The sequence below is a fragment of the Ursus americanus genome, chromosome 28 (assembly GCF_024610735.1).
Source record: "Ursus americanus isolate L20-20 chromosome 28, mUrsAme1.1.p, whole genome shotgun sequence".
NCBI classification, from domain to species: Eukaryota; Metazoa; Chordata; class Mammalia; order Carnivora; family Ursidae; genus Ursus; species Ursus americanus.
The window spans coordinates 26,820,763-26,845,274 of NC_142154.1; the positions used below are offsets into that span (position 1 = coordinate 26,820,763).

Consider the following 24,512-nt stretch of genomic DNA (forward strand, 5'->3'; position numbering starts at 1 on the left):
CTGGAGGTGGGTGGGAGGGTCACGGGGGGTGGGGGGACAGCCGTTTTCCAATCTTGGCTTTAATAATAAAAACCGACTGCACTGAGACTTCTGGTTGGCCGAGGTTTCCTTTGCAATCACTAGCCCAGGTAGAGAAGCGTGGCTCTTGCAGGTTTGGGTTGGCCCGGCCTAGAGAAAAGCCACCCGGGGAGGCCCCAGCCCCCTCCAGCTGCTCTGAGACTTCTCCAAAGAAGGAGCCGTGGACCCCAGGCGGGAAGCTCTCACACTGCCTAACGAGGCGACCGCACGGGCCTTTTACCCTCCCTCATCTTCCCACCAAAACAGAGCTCTGAATTCAGCCTTCCTTGCGACAACTCCCACATTCAGCTCCCTGACCCAGGCAGGACTCCATTCCCTGGGGTCTTCGGACTCCGCAGGTCCAAAGCCGAGTGCAGTATCTTGCCCAAAGTCTACTCCTCCTTCCGGGTTCCCAGCCAGGGCACCATCATCCACCCAGCCATGAAGATGCATGGCGTTGGCGTCCTTGACTCCCTCCTCATCCCTCGAGAGCAGTGATGAATCCTCCAGAGCACCTGCCTTAGACCCCATCACAGCCTTGCTGAGGCCCGTGTGCAGCCTCTGACTCCACGTCCCACTAGTGGGTCCTCCCAGGCTGATGAGCCCGCTCAGTGTCTCCCTTGCCAGGGAGCCTCCAAGGGATTCTGGGTTTGTAACCCCTGTTTTGTTTTATATTTACATCAAAGAGAGGACTTAATTTTAATCTCAAGGGCTTCCGTTGCCCCAGCTGAACTCAGCAGGGTCACAGCCCCTTAGCAGGGTGTCCTTGGGGCTTCTGTGGCCCCTTGGACACATTGTGACAGTGCAGTGATCCCATGGCTTGGTCAGCATCTGCTTCTCTGCCTGCCTTCCCTTGGTTCTCGAAAGCAGGGCTCAGGCCCGAGTCCCATTAGAACCCCACAACCCTGCATAAGGCCACAGGCTTGCACAGAGCCGCTTGGGAAAGAGCTAAACTATAAGATATTACCACATGCAGGCGAAGAGCCGCATCTTGATTTGTGGGGAGATGAGCAGTGTGCACCCGAGCCGTTGGGGGAGAAATCGGAGGCGTTCTGAGTCACCAACGGCGTCATTACAGCTGCCATTACTGAGCACTCTCCTAAGACCTCTACTCACGTGGGCTCCTTTAATCCTTCCAGCAATCCTGTGGGCAGGTATTTCTAGCCCCATTTTACAGATGGAAGAACCTGGGGCTCCGAGAGGCTTAAGAGACTTTCCTGAGGTCAGACACCAACAGAGAAGCCCTGAAACTGGAGCCCACATTCACCTGGTTGTGTGCTAAGCGCTACGGCTGCCAGGGTTCAGAGCTTTTGGAAGCAACATGGCACTCTCGGCTTTTGTCCGTGTGGGTGGAGGGCATTACATGATTGATGGTCTCCAGGGCGGGAGCCACAGGGGCCTGCACAGTGGTCGGCACCTGCTGGGCTAGAAGCGGCTACTGTCCTCGGCTACGCCCAGCTTCCCGAGCTCTCGTTGCCCCAGCTCTGAGGCTAGGGCTGGCTACGCTAACAGGCATGGGAGCCTGCCCTGCGCCCACAGTGAGACCCGGCCACCAGCCAGCACTCACCTCTGCTCTGGACTTCTCCAGAGAAAACCACAGGACAGGGAGGAGAGCAATGGGGTAAGATGCTAGGTTCTCTGCCTCAGTTTCCCACCTAGAAATAGGGTTTACAGAAGAGCTCTACTTTTGAAAGCTGATCTCTTAGGGAATTTACAAATCGCTGCTTGAGCACTCACTGTTGGCTTCATGGCTCAACAGGCAGTACCAGTGTTAGACCTGCCCATGAGCCAGTTAAAACAGGACAAAGAGATCAAGAGGTGGCCCCAGCTCTCGGAGGGCAGAGTCCACAATCACAGTGTTAGAGGCCGCACACAGAGAGCGGAAGACACTCGCCTGCCTGGAGACAGGCGTGGGGTGGAGCCTCAAGGCCTGGAATGCAGGAGGTGGAGAGTAAAAGCTTTGGCTTTCACTGCTCCCCTCCCCCTGGGGGGACCATAGAGCAGAGTTAGGGTTGGTGGGCAGCCGGGGCGGGTGGAGAGGGAGCCTAAGCACGCCCTGGGAGGTTTGCAGCTCTGGGAAAGGGCTCCCCTTGCTCGTCAGCCCTCTCACGGAGCCCAGTCTGGTGCTCCCCCACAAGTGAGGAGAGCTTGGGTAACAGCCACTGTGTCCTGTAAGCCAACAAGGCGGGGGGGATAATAATGACTCCCATGTATCCACTTCCGTTGTCACAGGTGCTCTTTGCAGTCTTCCCTCTTTATTGTGATAAAGTCTGCAGTCTGCAAAGTGGTGCTATTTCCCCTGCTTTCCAGAGAAAACAGGCACAGAATGATTAAATGACTTGCCAAGGACACATAGCTAAGTGGTAAACGAGTGCTGTCTGGGTTCCATACCATGCTGGGTGTGCTGAATGAGCTTCCTGGAATTAAAGCAGGGGTCATCAAGAGAACCAAAGATAGAAATCAGGACTCTTGCCCCAGGCCATTCATCCATCAGCCCACACGGTCTCCTCGGTCTAGAGGGACCAACCCACTCTGTCTGCAGAGGCCCATGGCCCCTCGTGCAAAGCCAGCCTCCCCACTCAGCTGGGGAGGAGCTGGAGAGGAGCCAATCCTGTGGCCAGCGTGCCACCCTGACATGCCAAATCTGGCAGCAAGGACAAGGTTCAGAGCTAGGAGTGCTACTGGCCACCTCACAGCAGAGCTGGGCCAGGGCCCTGCAGACCCGGTTCAATGTGTGCACAGGACTGGGGAGCTGTAAGGCCCTCCCTGAATGACCTACTGGCCCCCACCCAGCCAGCCCTGGCCAAGGCCTGCAACCCACACCTTGGGTTTTCAGGTCAATTCTGTAACTGTCTGGTTTTTCACAGATCTGCATGATCAGAGAGGGCTAGTGGCCTGGAATTCTCTTCAGCATGGTGGGCATTCATTCCATCCACAACCCCCAGCTCAGGACCTCCTTTCTCACTCCAGGACGCACTTGTCTTGGAGCTGTGTCTGTGCTCCTCTCTGGTGCAACGCCCTCATCTCTAAAGAGAAAGACCTGGAGTGGGAGCCCTACTCTTTGAGCTATGGAGAGCCTCAAATGACATAAGGTTCAAGGAAGCCTTCCTAAAAGGAGAGTATCTTACTAACTAGTCAATAGGGTACTTGCGTAGAGTTGCTCAGCAAGGACACCCAACAACTCCAGGGGCTGACATAGTTAACCCCAGCTTTTGAATGGACTTCTCGGGGCTGGAGAGAAGTCAGGATCCCTCTGCCACCCTTCACCCCAGGCGCTGTAGGCATATAGGGTGTGTCAGGGCCCAGGCGCCTGGATTGTCAGTCCAACCCTGTTTCCATTTACGTGGCTCCAAGCGGATCCTTGGGCCCACCTCCTCCCCCTGTACAACGGGAATAATAACTCCTGGGCTGCCCCGCCCCCATGAGGGTTGCTGGGATAGCTAATGACATAATGGAAGGGAAAGCCCTTTGAGAATGTTTCAAGGGAGACACAGAAACCGTCCTTATTAATAATAGATGCCTGGGGTGTTGTAGTGCCGGCCGTGCTCAGCACTTCTGGGGAAGGCCGTGCAGGAGATGCTCGGTTATTTCGTTCGCTGCAGCACAGTGTGGTGTGGGGAGGGTGGTAGAGGGTGTGTGGGTGCCGAGAGGACGAGGGCCCTGCCCCAGCCCCAGCTACCAGCCAAGGCACTGTCTGCTCCTTCGAGCTCTCCCTGCTCGCATATCCGCACTGGTTCCTCTGTAACTAATGCCTCGGAGTCACCCTGAGTTAGATAAGAGAGCACTGTTCTCCAGACAGCAGGCAACTTACCTGCCTTCCTCTCCCTCCTCCAGTATAAGCTGAAAACCTTTGTTCTGACATAAACTAAACGAGGATTTTTTTTTCCACTCCAGTGCTGAAAAGTTTGGTGAATGGTTAATTCAATTATCCAAATAAAATGGACATTCGCTGCTAAATTTATTGCAAGCTACCAAAGAGATAGCACTAGCATAATTTTATGCAGAGCCCTAGGCGACAGCATAGGGGAGCAGACTGCCTATTCATCCTGAACCCGCAAATGAGATTGACTACCCTGGAGATCAATCAGGACATTAAACACTGTGATGAATGTGGAAGAATTCTTCAGTGTCTGAGATTTACGGGGTACCTTTCACCGAGCGCTCTAGGAGCCTTCTCGACATCAATTAGGCCTCGTAACTAGGTAGGCTCACCTCTGGCTCTGCCGCGTAAAGAAGGGGTGTGGGGTTCTGGAACCTGGGTTTGCTCAATGTTGCAAAACAGAGCCCGTGTGCAGACTAGATCCAGATTCTAGTACCAAGACCCCTGCTCCCCTGAACAGAGTGGTTCGGAAGGGGGGACTGTCAGGCTAGATGGGGACTCAGGGACTGGGGGCCAGAGTCGGTCATGTTCTCGGGCTTTCTGTCCCGTGTCCTTGCTGGGCCTTCTGCCTGGGCTGCGCATCTCCATTGGTTGTTTGGCAGCTCCTTCTGAACTTGGCTCAGCGGCCTCCTTCTGAACTTGCCTCAGCCAGGCTGCATTCATTGGCTACGCCCACCGTGGTCCCGGAAAGGGCGGGACATGTGGCTGGGAGTAGATGTTGGCCTAAGGTCACCATTTACCAGCTGTGAATCCGTGGGCAAGAGTTTTAAGGTCTGTGGGCCCCCATTTTCTCATCTGGAGAATGGGGACTACTGCTTCGCCTCGTGGGGTGGGAGGCTTGAAAGAGGTAATGGATGTGAAGGGCTCAGCCGAGCATCGTGGGTGTTAACAGGCTCTCAAAAATAATTTTTGCCTCCATCTACCTAAGCTGTTTGAGATCTGCCAACATATTCACAGGTTAAATCTGAAGATAGCTTGAAAGATCACAAGTTCAGTTCGCCGTTTCACAGATGATGAAAATGAAGCCTGAAGGAAAGAGCATGACCAGGCTGCCCCTGAGGCAGTAACAGAACCAGGATAAGAGCACAAGTGTCCCTGTGAGCAGCCCACTCAGTGTCTCCAGTCCCAGACCCCAGCGATCCCCATGCAGCCCCACACTGGGAAGAACAGCTCTCCAGGCCGGAGGCGGGTGCCCTGGAAGTCAGTAGGAAGCCTGCCTTTAACCACACGGCCAGCTGTGGGAGGCAAAGGTGAAACCCAGGGCAGTGAAGCCTCACTAGGACCTGGCCGCTCACCAGTCCAGGCACCACGGAAAGTAACTGCCGGCTTCCCTCCTAATAAACTCCCAATTCCATCTCTGTACCATGCTTCTAATGACAAGCTCGCTGTTTTGAGGCAATACCAGCCAGAAGAGAGTCCTGGAGAAGCTGGGAGACACTGGGAGGCAGCCTGGTACGGTGGAAAGGCCAAGTTCTCCAGACCTGATGTCCTGTTCAGGCCGCACATCTCACTGACTGCGCCTCGCGGGTCACGGACCTCTCAGCCCGTCTGTCCATCCAGAGAGTATGGGTGAGGATACCCATTGAGGGATCGTTGTATTAGAGAAGGCTGTATAATGCCCCTAGTAGATTCTTAATAAATAATATTTGCCAAAAATAATGGTTTGTGTTCTAGTTTTACCATTTGCTTTGTGACCTGGGGCACTTCTGAGAGCCTGATTTCTTCACTCTTTCCTACCCTTCTCACCTCTGACGGGGTGACTTACATGAGAATGTTTTATAAACCAACAGTTATCAGCAACTTTTCACTTGCACTCCCCCCAAAACATTTTTTAAAACCTAGGGCTCTATGAAATTGTGGCAGTATATCACCCGATATGGGCTTCTTACAAGGTTATCAGTCAAGCCCCCTTTAGCTCAGCAGCAGCTAACCAAATCCATCTGTTGTAATCAATAGTGTTCTTCAGGTTTCCCAGCCTTTTAAGCCCACTTTTATGTAGAGCAAAACAAAAATCCCTTGTGAGAGCCAGCGTGAAATGCAACCAAGCTGATCATCCCTTTCAGAGAGAGAGCAGAGAGCACTTAGGGCAGTTGGGGCTGCAAGGCCTCCAGCCCCGCACAGACACGCCCAGGCTCGGCCGGCAGCACGGCTCCCACGGCGCCCCGGGAGCCAGCCCCACTCTCCGCCAGCCTCGCCCACAGCGCTGGACCCATTTCCACTGTCTCCAGGGACCCATTCTGTAACCAAAGAGCTTTCAGCCAAACCCATCTGGGGCATAAGGCCAGAGGATTCCTGCAACAGCCTCACAATCGCTTCCGTCCTCTCCTCCCACCAGCTGAAATTACTCCCTGAGGTTAGGTTACGGGACCCTCCTCAAAAAAAATGTCAATGGCTCCCTGTTGCTACGAGGGCGCTTACGACTTGTTCAGGTGGCAAGGCCTTAGGAAGTCAGCACTTTCTGGAACATTCTTGATACACAGATATATTTAGTTCTAACATGCAAACAAGGAACAATTATCAACTAGCAGAAGGTATTTTTAAGAATTCCACACATGTTCACTAAACAAAAGCTGTAGGGAGTCAGTGCTGCTGACCTCCTTAGTTAATATCCATTTGCTACTTGTCCCTTCACCTTGGAATCTGCTTAAATTCCTAGGACAAGGGATAGCAGAAAAAAGTGTGCAAGATTTGGGACTGGGAAAATTCTATCAATTTTCCCTGCAAATCAGAAAAAGACCTTCCACAGTACCATTTGTGGTCTAGCTCCTGAAATGGCAGTATTCCTTGAAGGCGAAGTTTGAGAACCACTGACCTATGGGGGTAAAGGCCAAATTCGCAGGGCCTGTACAAGGTTAACCAAAGACTTCAAGAAAGTAGGGAGAAAAGCAGAACACACACACACACACACACGCAAGCTTCCCCTACCATCTTTCCCCACAGTGCTTACAGCTGCGGCTCTGGGTCCTGAAGCCTGGGGCAGGGGCACAGTCATCAGGGGCTGACAGCTCAGCGTCCAATAAACCACAGGGATAAAAGGACACATCAAACTGCACCTTCTGGCATGTATTATAGTTTTACCAATTTACCTCCACCTCACACAACTGCCTTTTTAAGGTAAACCCTAAGTGGGCACTTAAGAGGGGTCTTTTGAGTTGAATACAGTCCTGCTGGAGAGACAAGCCCAGAACACGGGCTCTCCTCCCCAGCTAGGGTCCTGAATGTGTGCCCTGCCCCCCGGCACCGAGCACACAGTGCCTTTTACCCGAGGTTACTGTGCGGCGAGTCTCCCTGTTCCTTGAGCCGAGGGGAGGCAGAAGCATATACTGCTAAAACCCTGGCTCTGAAGCCAGACTTCCTGGTTTCAAATCCGGGCTCTTGTTACAGGTTATCTGAATTTGGGCCAGTTCTATAAGTGGTAGAGCCTCAGCTTCCCCACCTGTAACACAGGGTAATAACAGCATCACTCTCACGGGGTGCTGAGGACTGAGGGGTTCAGTATGTGTCAAGTGCTACAGTGGGGCCTGGCATTCAAGCTCCGTACTCAATGCTACGATGACGATGAGCTGTACCCAGCAGAACAGCTGAGTGAACTGCCTGGAGGTGGGACATGGCAGTCATGCCAGGAGGAAACCGAGAGAAAGACCAATCAGTTCCACTTCGAGGCTAGGAACCATCTAAAGGTCCTACCTGGGACTGGTCCTCCCTAAGCCAGCATAGCGTAGACTCAGGGCACCCCTGCCTTGTCACCTTTCCATCTCTCCTGTCCCCAAGTGACAGTGTCCAACGGGGTAAATGGAGAAGCCCCTGAGAAAGGTTAGCTCCCCTGCAAAGGGCCTCAAACACAGCAACAAGATACGGGTACTCCGTTCACAAGAATGGTTCAAACCACATGGCCTTGGACGTCACCCAGCTCTCTTCACCACCTCTCAGTATCCCTATGTCAGCAGGGGGCTGAACCAGCCGGTCACGCTCCGCTCTGATGCTCTGGGATGCTGTGGCTCATTTACTGCCCCCTCTCATCCTATAAGGTTCAAGAAGGTTGAAATGCCAGACACATTTAACTTCTAGAAGTGTTTCACAGCAAGTGTGACAAAATCAAAAAGAGTTCAAGTAGCCAAGCCCCAGGCTGGCCAGAGAGGGACTGGCTGACGACTTCTGCTCCCATCCCCTGCTGTACCACTAGTCACTTCCCACCTCTCCCCACGGTTTTCCTAATCCCGTTAACTACTGTAACTTCTGCAGATCTGCTGCAGGTAGCAGCTGTCTTCACTCTATTCGCCTGCTGACCCTGACCTTTCCAGGACACCTTCCTGCAGGACAGGCCAAAGCCGCCCCAGCCTCTGTTCCTGGGCCGGCACGCACACCGGCTTCTAGCCCCTGTGACACTCTTCATCTCGGTTGCACCCTAGGGCAGCAGAGGGAGAGTGCCAAAGCTAACCACACATGTGGCCATCTCACATGCTTGGCTGCTTCCAAGAGAGCCCAAAGGAAGCATCAGGAGGGCCAGAGAAAAGCCAAAGCATTCTCTGAGCGGGATTTTAACATTTATAATATCAAACTATCTGTTAGCATAAGAGGCCATATTGTGTCAAGCAGCCCTTCCTTCTCCACTCACTTCTCCTTTGTAGACACAAAGTCCTGTAAGCTGACAAAATTTTAAAATGAAATGGAAAATGAAATTTAATGTCAGCCAACTAAATTCAATCAGCAGGTTCAGGTTTAAGTCGGGTTTGCTTTTGTCCTAGTGCTTATGGTTTTCTGATGACTGGAGTATATTTAAGATAATAGTCATGCTTTGTGGCCATGCTTTTTTAACTCTGAATTTGCCAATCTAGGTCTCTTCTCTCAAAAACTAGATTAAGATGATTAGTCTGGAGGGAACATTCATGTTTATAATCTTGCCTAAAACACAGAGTCCTCCATGAACAAGACAGGAAAAGACAAAATAAATTTTTACTCCCCTTCGTCAATTTTCTTTCTTTACAAAGCTAGGTATATTTCTGTTAGTAGTTTTTTTTTTTTAAGATTTTATTTATTTATGTGACAGAGAGAGACAGCCAGCGAGAGAGGGAACACAGCAGGGGGAGTGGGAGAGGAAGAAGCAGGCTCCCAGCAGAGAAGCCCGATGTGGGGCTCGATCCCAGAACGCCGGGATCACACCCTGAGCCGAAGGCAGACGCTTAATGACTGAGCCACCCAGGCGCCCCTTCTGTTAGTAGTTTTAAAGCTGTGGAAATGGTTTATTATATATTTTAATATGGAATTAGAAAATTTTAAAAAATAATTGCTTGGAACCACAAATAACCAAAAGAAATATAATAAGAGGCTCATAAAAAAGCATTCTGGCATCTGTGAGAATTTTTTCTCAAATTATGATATGTAGCTCTCCATACTTTCCAATGATTACTATAGTAGCCATGAATTTCTATTTCAGTTGAATATTTTGACATATTTTCCTTCTTAAAACATGGTAACTCATTTCTTCTTCAACAGCTCAGTCATTTCAGGAACTACCTGCAAATTAAAAAAAAAAAGGAATTAAGTAATTTGAGCCTTCAGTGTGATATGGTCACAGCTCCTTAAGAAGTACACAGAGGTAGGAGCGCCTGGGTGGCTCAGTAGGTTAAGTATCTGACTCTTGGTCATGGGATCAGGCCCTGAGTCAGGCTTGATCCCATGCTCACGCTCTCTCTTTTGCTCTCACTCTAAATAAAAAAATAAAATCTTCAAAAAAAAAAAAAAAAGAACAGAAGCCAAAGAAGCCATACGCATTGCTGTCGAGGCTCAAGGTGTGCCTCCGCCCTGCGATGCTCCCCATCGCTCTCCTCCCGTCTATGGGAATGTGGGACGACTACATGCCTTTTTTTTTTTTTTTTAAAGATTTACTTATTTTAGAGAGTGAGGGAGAGCGGGGACAGCACGAGTGGGAGGAGGGGGAGAGGTAAAGAGAGAGAGACTCTCAAGCCAACTCCTCACTGAGCACACATGGGGCTTGACCTCATGACCCTGAGGTCACGACCTGAGCCGAAATCAAGAGTCAGACACTCAACCTACAGAGCCACCCAGGTGCTCCAAGACTACAACCTTTGGAGGGAAGGCCACCCGGACACAAGGTTGTTAGGACCATGGGCACACACACTGCCTAGGAACTTTTTTTTTTTTTTAAATAAATAAAGATTTACTTATGTATTTTAGATGGGGGAGGGGCAGAAGGAGACTTTTTTTTTTTTAAGATTTTATTTATTTGAGCGAGACAGAGAGAGAGAGAGTGCCCGTGCACAAGCAGTGGGGAGGGGCAGAGGGAGAAGCAGACTCCCCGCCAGATGTGGGGCTCAATCCCAGGCAGACGCTCAACTGAGTCACCCAGGCGCCCAGGAGAGAGAGTCTTAAGTAGACTTCACACTGACCATGGAGCCCGACTTCACAACCCTGAGATCACGACCTCAGCCAAAACCAAGAGTCAGACACTTCACCTACTGCACCACCCAGACGCCCTGCCTAGGGACCTTTCTGACACAATCACAAACCTCAGAAGGGCACCACAGCAAACAGGAGTCCACTTTTTCTTCTGTGAGGAAAGTAATGTGTATTTTTTACCTTCGTGTTTTCTGGGTATTCCTCCTTCCCTTACTGCACTCCTGCCTTTCCTTCAAAGTCCACACCAAAGTCTCTTGTTCAGACACAACCCTGTCAACCTCCTCTAGCGCTTGTTTTCTCATTGTTCACTTGCTCACTCATCTTTCATTCCACAAACACTGCAGCTGCTTCCTCAGCACGTGTTCCTATCTTTTGGCACCTAAAAATGAGCTGCATGCTGAACCTTCAACTTCAACATTCTTTATTCAAGTAAAGGCCTTGCGCGAATGCGGTGTCTGGTCAGCAGACAGAGTAAGAAACCACAGCAAGGCAAAAGTGACCGAGTTGGCTCCCATGTTAAAAAGGATGAACTACTAACTCTTAGTCTTGGCAGTTCAGTGGCTGCAACTGGAGCTTTCAGTGTGAAGCTGCTTTGTGGCAGCCTGGACGACACAGGAGCACTGGGCACGGGGACTGCAGGGGAGTGTCGCATGAGCCCACCAGAAAACTAGCTGAGCCACCTGTGCAAAATATCAATTACCCAGCCTTCCACGGGGCTGGCGACTGTCCTAGCTCAGAGAGATCCCAGTTGAACTCGCCACTGATGAATACAGCCTCTCAATTATTTAAGAGAGCTACATTTCCATTAGGTGGAAATAATGTGTTCGTACAAAATTTATTAAGGAAATTGTCGACATGTTGTTTCTTCCGAATGTCACTTTGTCTCCAGTCTATTAAAAGGCCCATGTTTACCATGGAGCCAGTAGGCATTAGCTCAGGGGCAGCACTAAGTGCTGGCACCACTTCTCCCAGCTCTGCTCGGTGGAGAGACCATGAGCTGATGTCAGTCACAGATGACATGTTAAACAAAACTCTTGCGGGGCCTACGTGTTTCATGAAAAATAGGCTAGAGCCCAACTTCTTTTAAATGAAACATTAACTTAATTAAGAACATACGATTTTTAAAAACCTTCCAGAATGTCTCCCTGCCACACTCCCCCAAAAAGGGTTGAGGGCACTCTGTCCATCATCCATATCCTTTTTTATCAGATCAACCTCAGACTTCCCAAGCATACTACACAATGCCTTATTAGTTAGGAAAAAGAAAACGCCACTCAAGTTCACTGAATGTCTGACAGCCTGAGCAAACTCAGAGATGCGGACTCTTATTTTTATTTTATTTTATTTTATTTTATTTTAAAGATTTTATTTATTTATGTGACAGAGACAGCCAGCGAGAGAGGGAACACAGCAGGGGGAGTGGGAGAGGAAGAAGCAGGCTCCCAGCGGAGGAGCCCGATGTGGGGCTCGATCCCAGAATGCCGGGATCACGCCCTGAGCCGAAGGCAGACGCTTAACCGCTGTGCCACCCAGGCGCCCCCTCTTATTTTTATTTTAGATAGTGTAGCCAGAGCTCCCTAGTCAGTAAGACCAAATGAAAGTGAATTTATGTTTAAAATAAGACAATGTACTGATAGAAATCACAAAACAACTATATTTCAGTCGTTTAATTAGTATTTCCCCAGGGTAAGCACCATGGGAAAATAGAGTACAGGCTTAATTCTTGCCCACAAGGAGTACCACCCCCTAGCTGGGGAGAAAAGACAGAGGCCTATGAGCCACCCAATCAAAAACGTGCCCATCTTACACTGCAATTAAGAAGATGAGAAGAACGGCACTAAATGCTCAAAATCCAGGAGTTCTGAGGAAGAGATTAAGTGTGGACTCGGAAAAATCAGAACATTAACATGGAGGAGAAAAGGATTCTGGACAAAAACTGAGGAGGCAGACAGAGATAAGCCCTGCAGGTTCCAAAGAGAGAGCATAAAGGGATTAGAATGACTCTAGTGAACAGCTACGTTGGGGAGAAGTGGAAAAAGTTTTTAAAAACAGGTGGTATGCAAAGTCCAATCAATGGGAATAAAACAGTCTCTTCAACAGAGACGGTGCTGTGACAACATGCCAAAAAGTGAAGATGGGACCTCACCGTGTTCACACCATGTACCAAAACTAATCCAAAATGGATCAATGACTTAACTATGGGAGCTAAAACAATAAAATTCTTAGAAGAAAACTTAAGGCTAAATCTTCATGACCCTGGATTTGGCAATGGATTCTTAGATATAACACCAAAAACACGAGCCACAGAAGAAAAAACAGATGAACTGGACTTCATCAAAATTAAAAACTTTTGTGAAAAATTAAAAACTTTAAAGAAGATGAAAGGACCACCTACCTACAAAATGGGAGAAAATATTTGGAAATTATATATCTGATAAGGGTTAACATCCAGAATACATAAAAGACTCCTACAACTGAAGAACAAAGACAGACATTTAATTACAAAATGGACAGGGCCGCCTGGGTGGCGCAGTTAAGCGTCTGCCTTCGGCTCAGGGCGTGATCCCGGCGTTCCGGGATCGAGCCCCACATCGGGCTCCTCTGCTAGGAGCCTGCTTCTTCCTCTCCCACTTCCCTGCTTGTGTTCCCTCTCTCGCTGGCTGTCTGTCACATAAATAAATAAAATCTTAAAAAAAAAAAAAGGACAAAGGATTTGGGTAAACATTTCTCCACAGAAGCTACACAAATAGCCAATAAGCACATGAAAAGATGCTCAACATCATTAGTCATTAAGGAAATGCAAGTCAAAACCACAATGAGATACCATTTCATACCTACCAGGATGGCTCTGATTTGAAAAATGAAAAGTACCAAGTGTGAGCAAAGATGTGGAAAAACTGGAAGGCTTGCACAGTGCTGGTGGGAATGTAAAATGGTGTAGCCACTAGAGAAAGCAGTTTGATGGAGGTTCTTCAAAAAGCTAAACACAGAATTTCCATATTACCCAGCAATCCGTAGGCATATACGTAAAGGAAATGAAAGTGAGGACTTGAACAGATACTTGTAGGCCTATAATCACTGCACTGGATTAAGCAAAAGTTTCATATATTTGACATCTACTAAAGGGCAAGCAATAAAAAATAAAGATAAACTGGACTTCGACAAAATGTAAACTTTTGTGCATCAAAGGACATCAAGAAAGTGAAAAGACAGGAGCTCCCCTCTACTTGCTAAATGGGATGCTGCCTGATTCATGACTTGTTTAATAAAGCCAATAATACAATAAACAGATAAAGAAGGGAGGGAGGGGGGAGGGGGGAGGGAGAAGGGAAGGAGGATGGGGGATGGGAAGGAAGAAGGGAAGGGGGAAGGGAAGGAAAAGAAAAGAAACCCTCACACATTATTGGTGGGAATGTAAAACGGGCAGCCACTTTGGAAAACAGGCTGGCAGTTCTTCAAAATGTTAAAAACAGAGTAATCAAGTGACCCAGAAATTCCACTCCTAGATATATACCTACACAAGATGAAAACATGTAACTGCACGAAAACTTAAATGCTCACAGCAGCAACACTTATAATAGCAAAAAAGTAGAAACTACTCGGATGTCCATCCAATGAGTAATGGATAAACAAAATGAGGCATATCCGCACAGTGGAGATTACTCAGCGATAAAAGGAAAGAAGTGCTGACACAGAAGTCAACCCAGAAGAACCCTGAAAACATCATGCTAAGAGGTCAGCCACAAAAGACCATGTATTACATGATTCTGTTTATATGAAATGTCCAGGACTGGCAAACCCATAGAAACACAAAACAGAGTAGTTGCTGCCAGGGTCTGGGGAGAATGGGGAACAGGAAGTGACTGAGAACAGGTATGCAGTTTCTTCTCAGTGTGATGAAGATGTTCTGGAATTAGATAGCTGATGGTTGCATAACTCTGAATATACTGAAAATCACTGAACTATACATTTTAAAAGGGTGACCTCTATAATTTGTGAATTAAATCTCAAGAAAGCTATTTAAAAAAACAACCACCACCAGTCAGGCAGTGTCCTATACTCTGTCACTCTCACTCCGATTATAATATTTACCATTTATTGAACACCTACTATGTACCTGTATGAAAGGACATACAAACACGTAGCCTAATATTTAACACCGACTGTCTGTACTAGGTACAGTATAACCTCACTGAGCCTTCAATACAACCTTGTAAGGTAGGTATTTACATTGCTTTTGAGGAAACTTACATTCAGAAAAATTAAATAACTTGGCCAAGATAATTTAACTAATATGTGGCCAAGACAGAATTTGAATTAAAGCTCTTAACTACTGTACTGTATTATTTTTCTTATATGAAGAAAAAAACCAACTTGTCTCTAACTCATGATTGTTGAAGAATGAAGTAAAACAATAACAATTAAAAAATAAAATGCATACACATTTTTACTCCAGACACAAAAAAGTTTGGTGGACATATCATTCAGAGCACTATTAGTCTGTTATGTGATAGTTTGAAACTTAAAGTTTTTACACAGAAATTTAGTCTAAAAGAGTCCTTTTTATACAACGATTATGTGACTTATGATATTCTTTTTCTTTTCTTTTCATTTTTTTAAAGATTTTATTTTGGGATGCCTGGGTGGCTCAGTCTGTTAAGTGTCCAACTCTTGATTTCGGCTCAGGTCATGATCTCAAGGTTGTGAAATCAAGCCCTGTATTGGGCTCTGTGCTGGGCGTGGGGCCTGCTTAACATTCTCCCTCTCCCTCTGCACCCCTCCTCTCTCTCTAAAAAAATAAAAATAAAGATTTTATTATAATTTATAATTTATTTTTTTAAGTAATCGCTACCTCCAGCATGTGGGGCTCATTCTTAAAACCCAAGATCAAGAGCCAGCCAGGTGCCCCTGACTTAAGATATTTTCTTTAAAATCTTAGTCTGAAATAGATAATGCTAACTAATTCTCATTCATGATTTGCATAACCATATTTTCACTTGTTGTTATACCTTTAAATATTTGATTTTTAAAAGACAAAGCACGGCCCTGCGCAGCACTACCCCGCCTGGCCCATTCTCCGGTCAGAATCACTAGGGTACTCATCTGTGTTATACTCATTCTGATTTCAACTGAAAAAACAATGTGATAGATACAGTCTAGGTTCCTAGAGGCCTGCCAAAGGTGAGGTCCTCTTTACTGCAATTTATCAAGGGTAGAGGAGTAGTGGTGAACCACCTGGCCAGAGTCCCTGATGAGTTAGAAAGGCAGGGTGATGAGTGGAAGAACAGAATCAGGAGCCTGGCTTAATTGTGCCAAAAACTTGCTGAGTAATTTCCTCAAATCCCATCTCTCTGGGACACAGACAACTTAAAAAGAACATAACTCGCTTGTGTTACACATGTAATAGCAACTGGGAGGCTACAACTCAAGTAGTAATTTCCTTTTAAATTTTATTTTTAAGTAATCTCAACACCCAGCGTGGGGCTTGAATTTACAACTCCGAGATCGAGTCGCATGCTCTATGAACCAAGCCAGCCAGGCACCCCTCAAGCAGATTTTTAATATTTTCATAATCTAATCAGTTTTCCCCCCAGACTGCTTTTTAAAGGATTAACTTTTCTCCCTTTATATTAATCAAAGGTATATATAACTGTGCTTCAGAACTTCTGAGCAGCATGCGATAACCACTGCGTTAATGTAACTGTAGCTATAAGCACATAAATGTTAGGTCTTAGTCCAAACACATTATCAAACGTGGGCTTCTTCAAACACCAAAAATAGCCTGAGAATCTCTGCTTAGAAATCAGCTCACTGAATCCTGAGGTCTCTTTTCACTTCCATCGGCTTAGGACTCTCAACAAAATACCTCTTTCGGCACACACATGTGCACACACCCTCCCTCACTCGCATTCTCTCTCTCATGTCAAACCTGGAAGCTGCCCTTAATGCAAGAGGCATAGAGTGTACGACACCCTTCCACCAGTAAATGCTACAAAGATACTCCTGCCCCAAGGCAGGCATCCACTGTATAAACATCACAAATTTCCAATTATCTTAACACTTCATCTATTTATCAAGTAAGCCCACTCTGTAGGTTGTAATACATAGTAAACAAGAAAACAGAAAAACATATCTTAAAATTATTTGTAAACTTATTTAAATATTCTCGTGGAGAAAAATACAAGGCAACTACAGTAGATGTCTGTTTGCAAACATGTCAACCTGATACATGGTGAGGGTTCAGAGGTGTTTCATTTTTTTAATTGAAAAATCTTTACTCCTTTAAGCTTCTCGCTGTAGCTAAATGCTTGCTACCCGAACAAAGTTATCCTTGCACAGAGATCCAAAAAATTTCTCTTTCATACTCACTTTTCCTCCCACTGGTATATTGTAGTAGTCAAACTGTCACTAAATATTGTTTGTTCTTACACAGCTGGGCCAGGAAACAGGAGCAGCAGAACTACCCAAATCCTAAATTTCAATTACAGGACCCCAGGATCACTGAAGAGGGGCTGTATTCTTCCCAAGGCAAGATAGAGGCTCTTCGAGGGGCTGGGCGTGGGGAAGGCTGACGCAGGGCAACAGCCTCATTCTAGCCTCTGCATGAGCAGTTGAAGGGTCCATCATCACTGAGTATGCACATATATATACTTCAAAGTACAGATGTGCTCTCAAAGTACACTCAGTTCATCTGACTCATATATAGTGCTGGTGAAGCCACGGTAATGGGCCAATTCTCTTGTCAAGGGGACCACCATGGCTCTCTTCTCAGGCTGTCGCCTCTCTATTAAGGCCCACAATAGCTTGCTCTAATTCTGTGCGAGGGGTTCCTCACTCTAGCAAACCCACTTACTTCTCCCAGGGTTGGATGCTACTTTCAGAGCCTCAATGCCAGCATGAGTGATTTCTGCACAAGGCTACCTGGAAGTCTGTAGGCAAGCCCTGAGGGACAGAAAGAAACCAGGCCAGGCATGAGCTATGACCTTTAAATGTGGCCAAATGGTGCACATCAGTATAAGTGCACATCAGTATCATTAAAGTAATTTTGCTCATGGGGAGGGCAAATACAGGGGTGGTGGCGGGGTAGAAAGAGCACTCAAAAAAGTGGAGAATATGAGAATGGGAAATAAGTGTTCTCCCCTACATATATCACATTAGGAAGGCCTTTAACTCTCACATACAGCAAACAGAGCATACTTGTTGAGTCAGATAAGCTGGACTTGAGTGCCTAGTCTTCCCTTGGAAAGTTGTAGCATGGGGGCGCCCAGCTGGCTCAGTGGGAAAAGCATCCGACTCTAGATCTTTGGGTCATGAGTTTGAGCGCCATGGTGGATGTAGAGATTACTTAAACAAATAAAACTTTTAAAAGAAAAGAAAAGCTGTAGTACTTTCAGCAAATCTCTGAACAATGGTATTTGATGTGAATTTCTTTAAGGTACCTACCAAATACGATTCTAGGTCATAATTACTTGAGTCACTTCATATTGTGTACTAACTTAGTACATGAAATGCCAAAAGCCATGTGGATATTTTATTTTATTTTATTTTATTTTATTTTATTTTATTTTATTTTTTTTTTTAAGATTTTATTTACTTATTCGACAGAGATAGAGACAGCCAGCGAGAGAAGGAACACAAGCAGGGGGAGTGGGAGAGGAAGAAGCAGGCTCATAGCGGAGGAGCCTGATGTGGGGCTCGATCCCATAACGCCAGGATCACGCCCTGAGCCGAAGGCAGACGCTCAACCGCTGTGCCACCCAGGCGCCCCCATGTGGATATTTTAAAAACAATATGGACTCCTTAAAGGTAAAGTTATAATACTCTATATAAACTTCATGTATTTATTAGGACAACTTCACAGTTCAAAACTGTGTACATATATTAATATAATACAAACACAGACAGACACACAAGTACACAAACACACAATGTTTTGCTATAATGGCTTCCTCTCTGACCAACTCTAAGAGGTTCTTGGATGACAAGTGAGGTAATAGCCATCTCTCCCAAGGCCAGCTTACCTTAAATAAATCAGCGACTATTCCATAATCTGCCACTTGAAAAATTGGAGCTTCTGGGTCTTTGTTAATAGCCACAATTGTCTGTGAAATAAAAACAGAGTTTGGCCTCTATCCAGAAAACATACCACAGATTCATGGTTCTATTTTAACATTCCCAACAACAAATTTATATGGTTAAAAATGTCTACTGAATAAGATTTAATTCATTTGTGTCAATATTGTAGATTTAGAAATTTCTGGGTTTGCACATAACAAAATTATCTCCCACACCACCACTAGCCCATCACAGTATTTAAAAAGGTTTTAAACCATTATTTTTCTAAGTCCTTTTCTTACATATGAAAAACAATGTTTTAGGAAGTAACAAATCAAAGGAGAGGATTCTGGGAAGATGGCAAAGTAGGAAGCATCAGGCGGAATCTGTCTTCCTACCTATACTGTTAACAACTGCACTGGCAGAATCTGTCTAATGTACCCATTTTGGAAATCTGGAGTCTATTGAAGGCTTGCAACTTCCAGGGGAAGGCTCGCAACTCTTAGTGCAGTAACAGGTACTCATTCCCCACCCTCAATGGCAAGCAGCTGTGCACATGTTCCTGCAGGAGACAGTGGACAAAAAGAACCCTGTCCTCCAAGGACTGGGGACCTGTGCTTTGATCACTGACTGTGAAGACTACTGCCCTTGCACCTCCCCCACTGTCACAAGCCCCTCCCCTCCTCTGGCTGAAGTTACTCCAGGGCATTTAAAATGTCCAAGCACTTCTGCCTGCCTTCACTGTTCTTTTCTCCTTTTGGGAGCCAGACATTCAAGACTAGGACACTCAAAAGCAACGGCATATACAGGGAAAACTGCAAACTAACCTCCCATTACAGGCTCAGAAAAGACATAAAAAGACCTTAAGTTTATACCTCAGGTTAATCTTTGGCAAAGAGACAGTCTACAACAATCAAAAAACAAGAATAATAAATGATAACAACAACAAAACAGCAAGCCCTGGGGAAGGAGGAGAATCTGATTTCCGGGAATACATTATTAGATTCAAATACCCAGTTTTCATTAAAAAAAAAAAATCACTAGGCATACTAAGAAACAGGAAAGTATGGGACCATTCAAGGAAAAAAAAATCAACAGAAACTGCTTCTGAAAAAGATATGATGGCATCTCTATTAGAGAAAGACTTTAAAACGACCACTTTAAAGATGCTCAAAGAATTATAAAGATGTGGAGAAAGTCAAGAAAACAATGTATGAACAAGATGGAAATATCAAAAAGAGATATAAAACCTAAAGAGAAACCAAAAAGAAAATTCTGGAGATGTAAAGTATAACAACTGAAGTGAAAAATTCACTGGAGAGAGTCAAAGGCTAACTTGAGCAATCAGAAGACAGAATGAGCAAACGTGAAAGTAGGACAATGAAAATTATCAAGTCCTTAGACTAGAAAGAAAAAGATTAAAGAAAAGTAATCAGAACTTAAGGGTCCTGTGAGCCAACATCAAACAAACCACAATATGTATTGTGGGAGTCCCAGAAGAAAGAAAAGGGCAGAAAGAATAACTGAAGTTAAAGTGGCGGGAAACTTTCTAAATCTGATGAAAAACATGAATATAAACATCCAAGATGCTCAACAAACTCCAAGAAAGATGAATTCAGAGACCTACACCGGGACATATTATAATCAAACTTTCAAAAGCCGAAGATAAAGAGAATCGGAAAAAAAAAAAAAAGGACACGTGACTCATTACATACAGGGGATCCTTAGTAAGAATACTGACGGATTTCTCATCAGAAATTTTGGAGGCCAGAAGGCAGTGAGCTGATACATTCAAAATGCTAAAAGAAAAAAACTGCTGACCAAAAATCTTATATCCACTGAAACTGTCCTTCCAATGACATTTTTTGCAAAAATTAAAAAACCTATCCTAAAATTCATATGGAATCTCAAGGGATCCTAAATAGATAAAACAATCCAGAAAAGGAACAAAGCTGAAAGACCCACACTTCCTGATTTCCAAACTTACTAGAAAGCTACACAGAAATTAAAACAGTATGGCACCGGCATAAAGACAGATATACAGACCAAGGGGCTAGAACAGAGAACTCAGAAATAAACCCTCACATATACGGTCAAATGATTTTTGACAAGAGTGTCAAGACCATTTAATGAGAAAAGGACAGCCTTTTTCTACAAGTAAATCACTATTTCTCCTACACAAACTACCAAAAGATCCTGTTATCTCCTATAAAATTTTTTAACGTGAATGGTTATAATAACAGATTAGGGAGAAATAGTCCTAAAAAAGGTACATTAGTTGGTACATTTACCAACTATTCTATTATTAATAACAGATTTATATAGTACAAATAGTTTGGTATTCTCCACAGATGCATTCTTTTTAAAGATTTTATTTATTAATTTGAGAGAGCGTGCGCACACATATAGAAGGGACCGTGGGAGAGGCAGTCTCAAGCAGACTCTATGCTGAACACAGAGCCCGAGGTGGGGCTCAATCCCACAACCCCGAGATCATGCTGAGCCGAAACCAACAGCTGGATGCTTAACTAACTGCCACCCAGGCACCCCCCCCATAGACGCTTCTAACACCATTGTAATTAAGGTAAAATTGAAGTTGTAACTCTAATATTTGACTCTAATGTGGTGTTATTTTAATAGATTATGATTATTTGTATCTCTAGAAGTAAAATTAAGTTTCTACCTGCTTGTAACTCTATCACATGAAAACAGCTCAAACATATTTTAAGAGAATTTTGATATAGTTTGACCTAACATACAGGCTACATGACATATGTGTAACTCCCCTAGGGTGTCCCAAAAAGTTGAAAATATTCCAGAATATCTGAGATTGAAGACAGCGTAGTCCAGGTAACTACTATTCCAGTCAAACATGTCATATGTATGAAAAGATGTGTGGTCAGAGACAAGAAATGATGGTTTCAGTATAAGCCTCAAATCCAAAGTCACAAGCACAAACATTTCAAATCACAGGCATTTGATTTGCATCGAGGTGTTTCTCTTCTGGGAATATGTAAGCCTGCTTCACAGGAACTAGCAGAGATTTATTTAATTAATGATGGTTTATGATTTTCCTGGAGGCCACCTAGTCAAACATCTGACAGTTTAATCATTTGAAAGCTTTTTCATTCCCACTATATAAAAGTTATTTTTAAAGCAAGAGCACACAACTGTGGACAAGGAACCACTGAAGTATTTAAGAAGAAAGATTTGGGATGGTTATAGTTTTTCAATTTACTAAAAGAGTATTCCTGAATTGTCAATGTAAATGAGTATCATAAAATCTTGCTTGCATCCTAGAGCTCTCTTAATTATGTCCTTATAAATTCATGCTCCTCTTCCCTACACAGCTTTTAAAGCACAGATTGTATTCAATGATATTAAAATGTATATAGTTCAAAAAGTACTCATTACATTGATTTGATATAAAAACCAAATCTCATATTCTTTAAACTATATGATGATGTTAATTAAAACTATAACTTGTATGCAGTGTGTGATTATCAGATTTAAGCCAATTACTCTAATATCCCATTTTAGACCTTAACCAAAATTACAACCAGAGATTGCCACGTCTCCCACACAAGGCGGTGATGACAAGAGGAGGTTTTTTTTATTTAAGCATCTCCAGCATCTAGTACAAAGTAAGTGCTTAATAAATATTTGTTGACTGCATAAACAGACATCTTGGCTCAAATTTATTCCTGTAGATGGTTCCCCAACACTGGTCTCCTTACTTCAACTGTCCCTTTTTTGCTTTAACATATACTAGTTAGTACATCTCTCCCTCAATCCAGTCCTGTTGCCACGGCATGACCATTTTTACCAGGATCTTGGCAGACAGAATCTTTTATTTTAGAGAAGCAGAATTCTAGATATGTCTGAACTCGCTCAGCTAAAAATATTTTTTAAGGCTGCTGGTGTTGGAGTGTTTTTTTTTTTTTTTTTTTTTCTTTAATGCAGCAGTACCATTTCCCCCACTGGCACTGCTTGTTTTCATAGCTCAGTAAAGAAACCTGCCATCCAACTGTGAAATCTGACTGGTTTTGGGCCAATTCATTTAGAGGTTACAAGGAGGTAGTGAATGCATTTTTTCAAGTTAGAAGTTAAACCTGTTAAAAGTTTTATTACCTTTTATATCAAACTTCCATCTGAATAGATAAAAGCTAGAGTGTCAGAAGCATCTTTGTCTTCATGAAAGACTAAGTTCATAATTCAAACTGTGCATTGGTATGCATGAATTAATGTGTCATATTCTGAAATATATGCTCAGAGAATCCTTACACAGGGCTTCCTGACATAGTCCAAAGTAGCAAGTTAGCATCCAGGGTTTCCTCTATACACTATATTGCTAACAATTACTGAGATATTAAGATGCTCCAACCCTAAATGTATCTGTCACACCTTAGTAACAAACCTGAGAAGAGGAGCTTTGCTGCCATGTGAGGGTGGGACTTTTAGGGGACCAGGGTGAAGAAGACAAAGAATCAGCGATCAGAAACCCCATAAACTAGATGGTCAGAACCTCATCAAGCTCTCTTCACCCTAAATTTTCAACCCATAGATGGTCAGAGCTGAAAGGAACCTCAGACATCATCAACAAACACCTATATTAGGCAAAGAACTGAGGTGCAGACAAAACACATCACGTGGTAAATTAGGGGCAGAGTTGGGACTCAGGCTCATACTTCTTTCCATAACATAGCACTGCCTCTCCTACCAATGGTACAGCTTCAAGCAGTGAACAGCACCTCGTATCTCTTTCTTTCCTAGACAGAGTGTTAATCTGAATGGTTGAATGCACACACATTGTAACTATATGGAAACAGTAAAACCAAAATTTTAAAATATGAAAATTTTTCTTTTAGGATTATTATTGTGTAGTTACCTTGCTGTCTTTCATCCCAGCTAAATGTTGGATGGCTCCAGATATTCCTACAGCAATATAAAGCTCCTGAAACAAAAGAGACCAAGTCATTAATATGTACTTATATATATTATATTATATCTTCCACAGTATTGTTACTAGCAATTCAAGTCTTAGGCTAAAAATATTTTAAATAAAATAGATGTGATATGTTTTACTTAAATTATGCTTTCCTCCTTCCCCGATCTAATCGATAGTCATCTTTTCCCTCTGAATTCCTATACTAGTGGTGATATAATAAATATACGGATAAAGAAAATCAATGAGCAGTAAGTATGTGCTAAGCATTTTACATCAACTGTTTCACTTAATCTCAACAATTTCCTGTGAGGTGGCACTTTTTGTCTGGGCTGCTTATTTAGATACCACATTTTAAATCATCACTGTATATATCCATTCACTGTATATATGTATCTATACACACACATACACACATACATGTATCAATCACATATATATCAACATCAATATATATATCCATATATATCCATTCACAATATACACACAATGTACATATAAACACATACTCACATATTAAAATATATTTTGACTAGTTTGCCTTCTCATAAAAGGATATTTGTTAAAATGATAATTAAGATATATTTATTAAACTTCATATTTAGAAAAAACAAAAGTACAAATCAGCCTTAAGAGGTTCTAAACACAGACACACATACATGTGCACATGCACACACAATCTCCCTAAGAAATACAAACCTTTTGAAGGAATTGGCTAAACCTCTGTATTTCAAAGTTTACAAAAGGACCCCCAGGCTGTAGTTTCTAAGCAAATGTTGATGATAATATTTGCACCCCTTTCTGACTCTCTGTCCCCAGTAATAACAAAGAGAATGACTACTGACTGGTGCTCTCTGCCCCCTTATTAAAAAGATTTCAAGTGTCCATGTTTGCAAAACTAGTAAGTGCTTAATTTAAAAGAGCTTAGCTGCTTCATTCTGTCTACCAGATGTAATTAAAGCTTTAACTGAAAAGCTTTTCCCCCACACATAAACTGAACAAGCCCTGCTTTGAGTAGGGGGTTCATCTACCACGTAACCAAACTGATGCTATGGTTTTGTCACAACTGACAGCAGTCTCTCCTCAATATGAATAAGGTGGAAGGCACTGAAGGTGGCTTTGTCGCACTCAGTTTTATTACAGGGCAGATACTTTAAA

At 44.2% G+C, this 24,512-nt stretch overlaps 1 protein-coding gene across 1 annotated transcript in view; it reads right to left on the bottom strand.

Annotated features, from left to right (window-relative positions):
- Window positions 1-8,872: 8,872 nt before the first annotated feature.
- ETFA (electron transfer flavoprotein subunit alpha) overlaps window positions 8,873-24,512 on the bottom strand; it is a 76,551-nt gene continuing 60,911 nt past the window's right edge. Inside the window, exons 10-12 of the mRNA XM_045795112.2 lie at window positions 23,298-23,363; window positions 18,376-18,456; window positions 8,873-9,451 (exon numbers count right to left, since the gene is read on the bottom strand). Of these exons, the coding sequence (XP_045651068.1) occupies window positions 9,413-9,451; window positions 18,376-18,456; window positions 23,298-23,363 (186 nt within the window). The 3' untranslated portion in view covers window positions 8,873-9,412. The remainder of the gene's footprint in view (window positions 9,452-18,375; window positions 18,457-23,297; window positions 23,364-24,512) is intronic.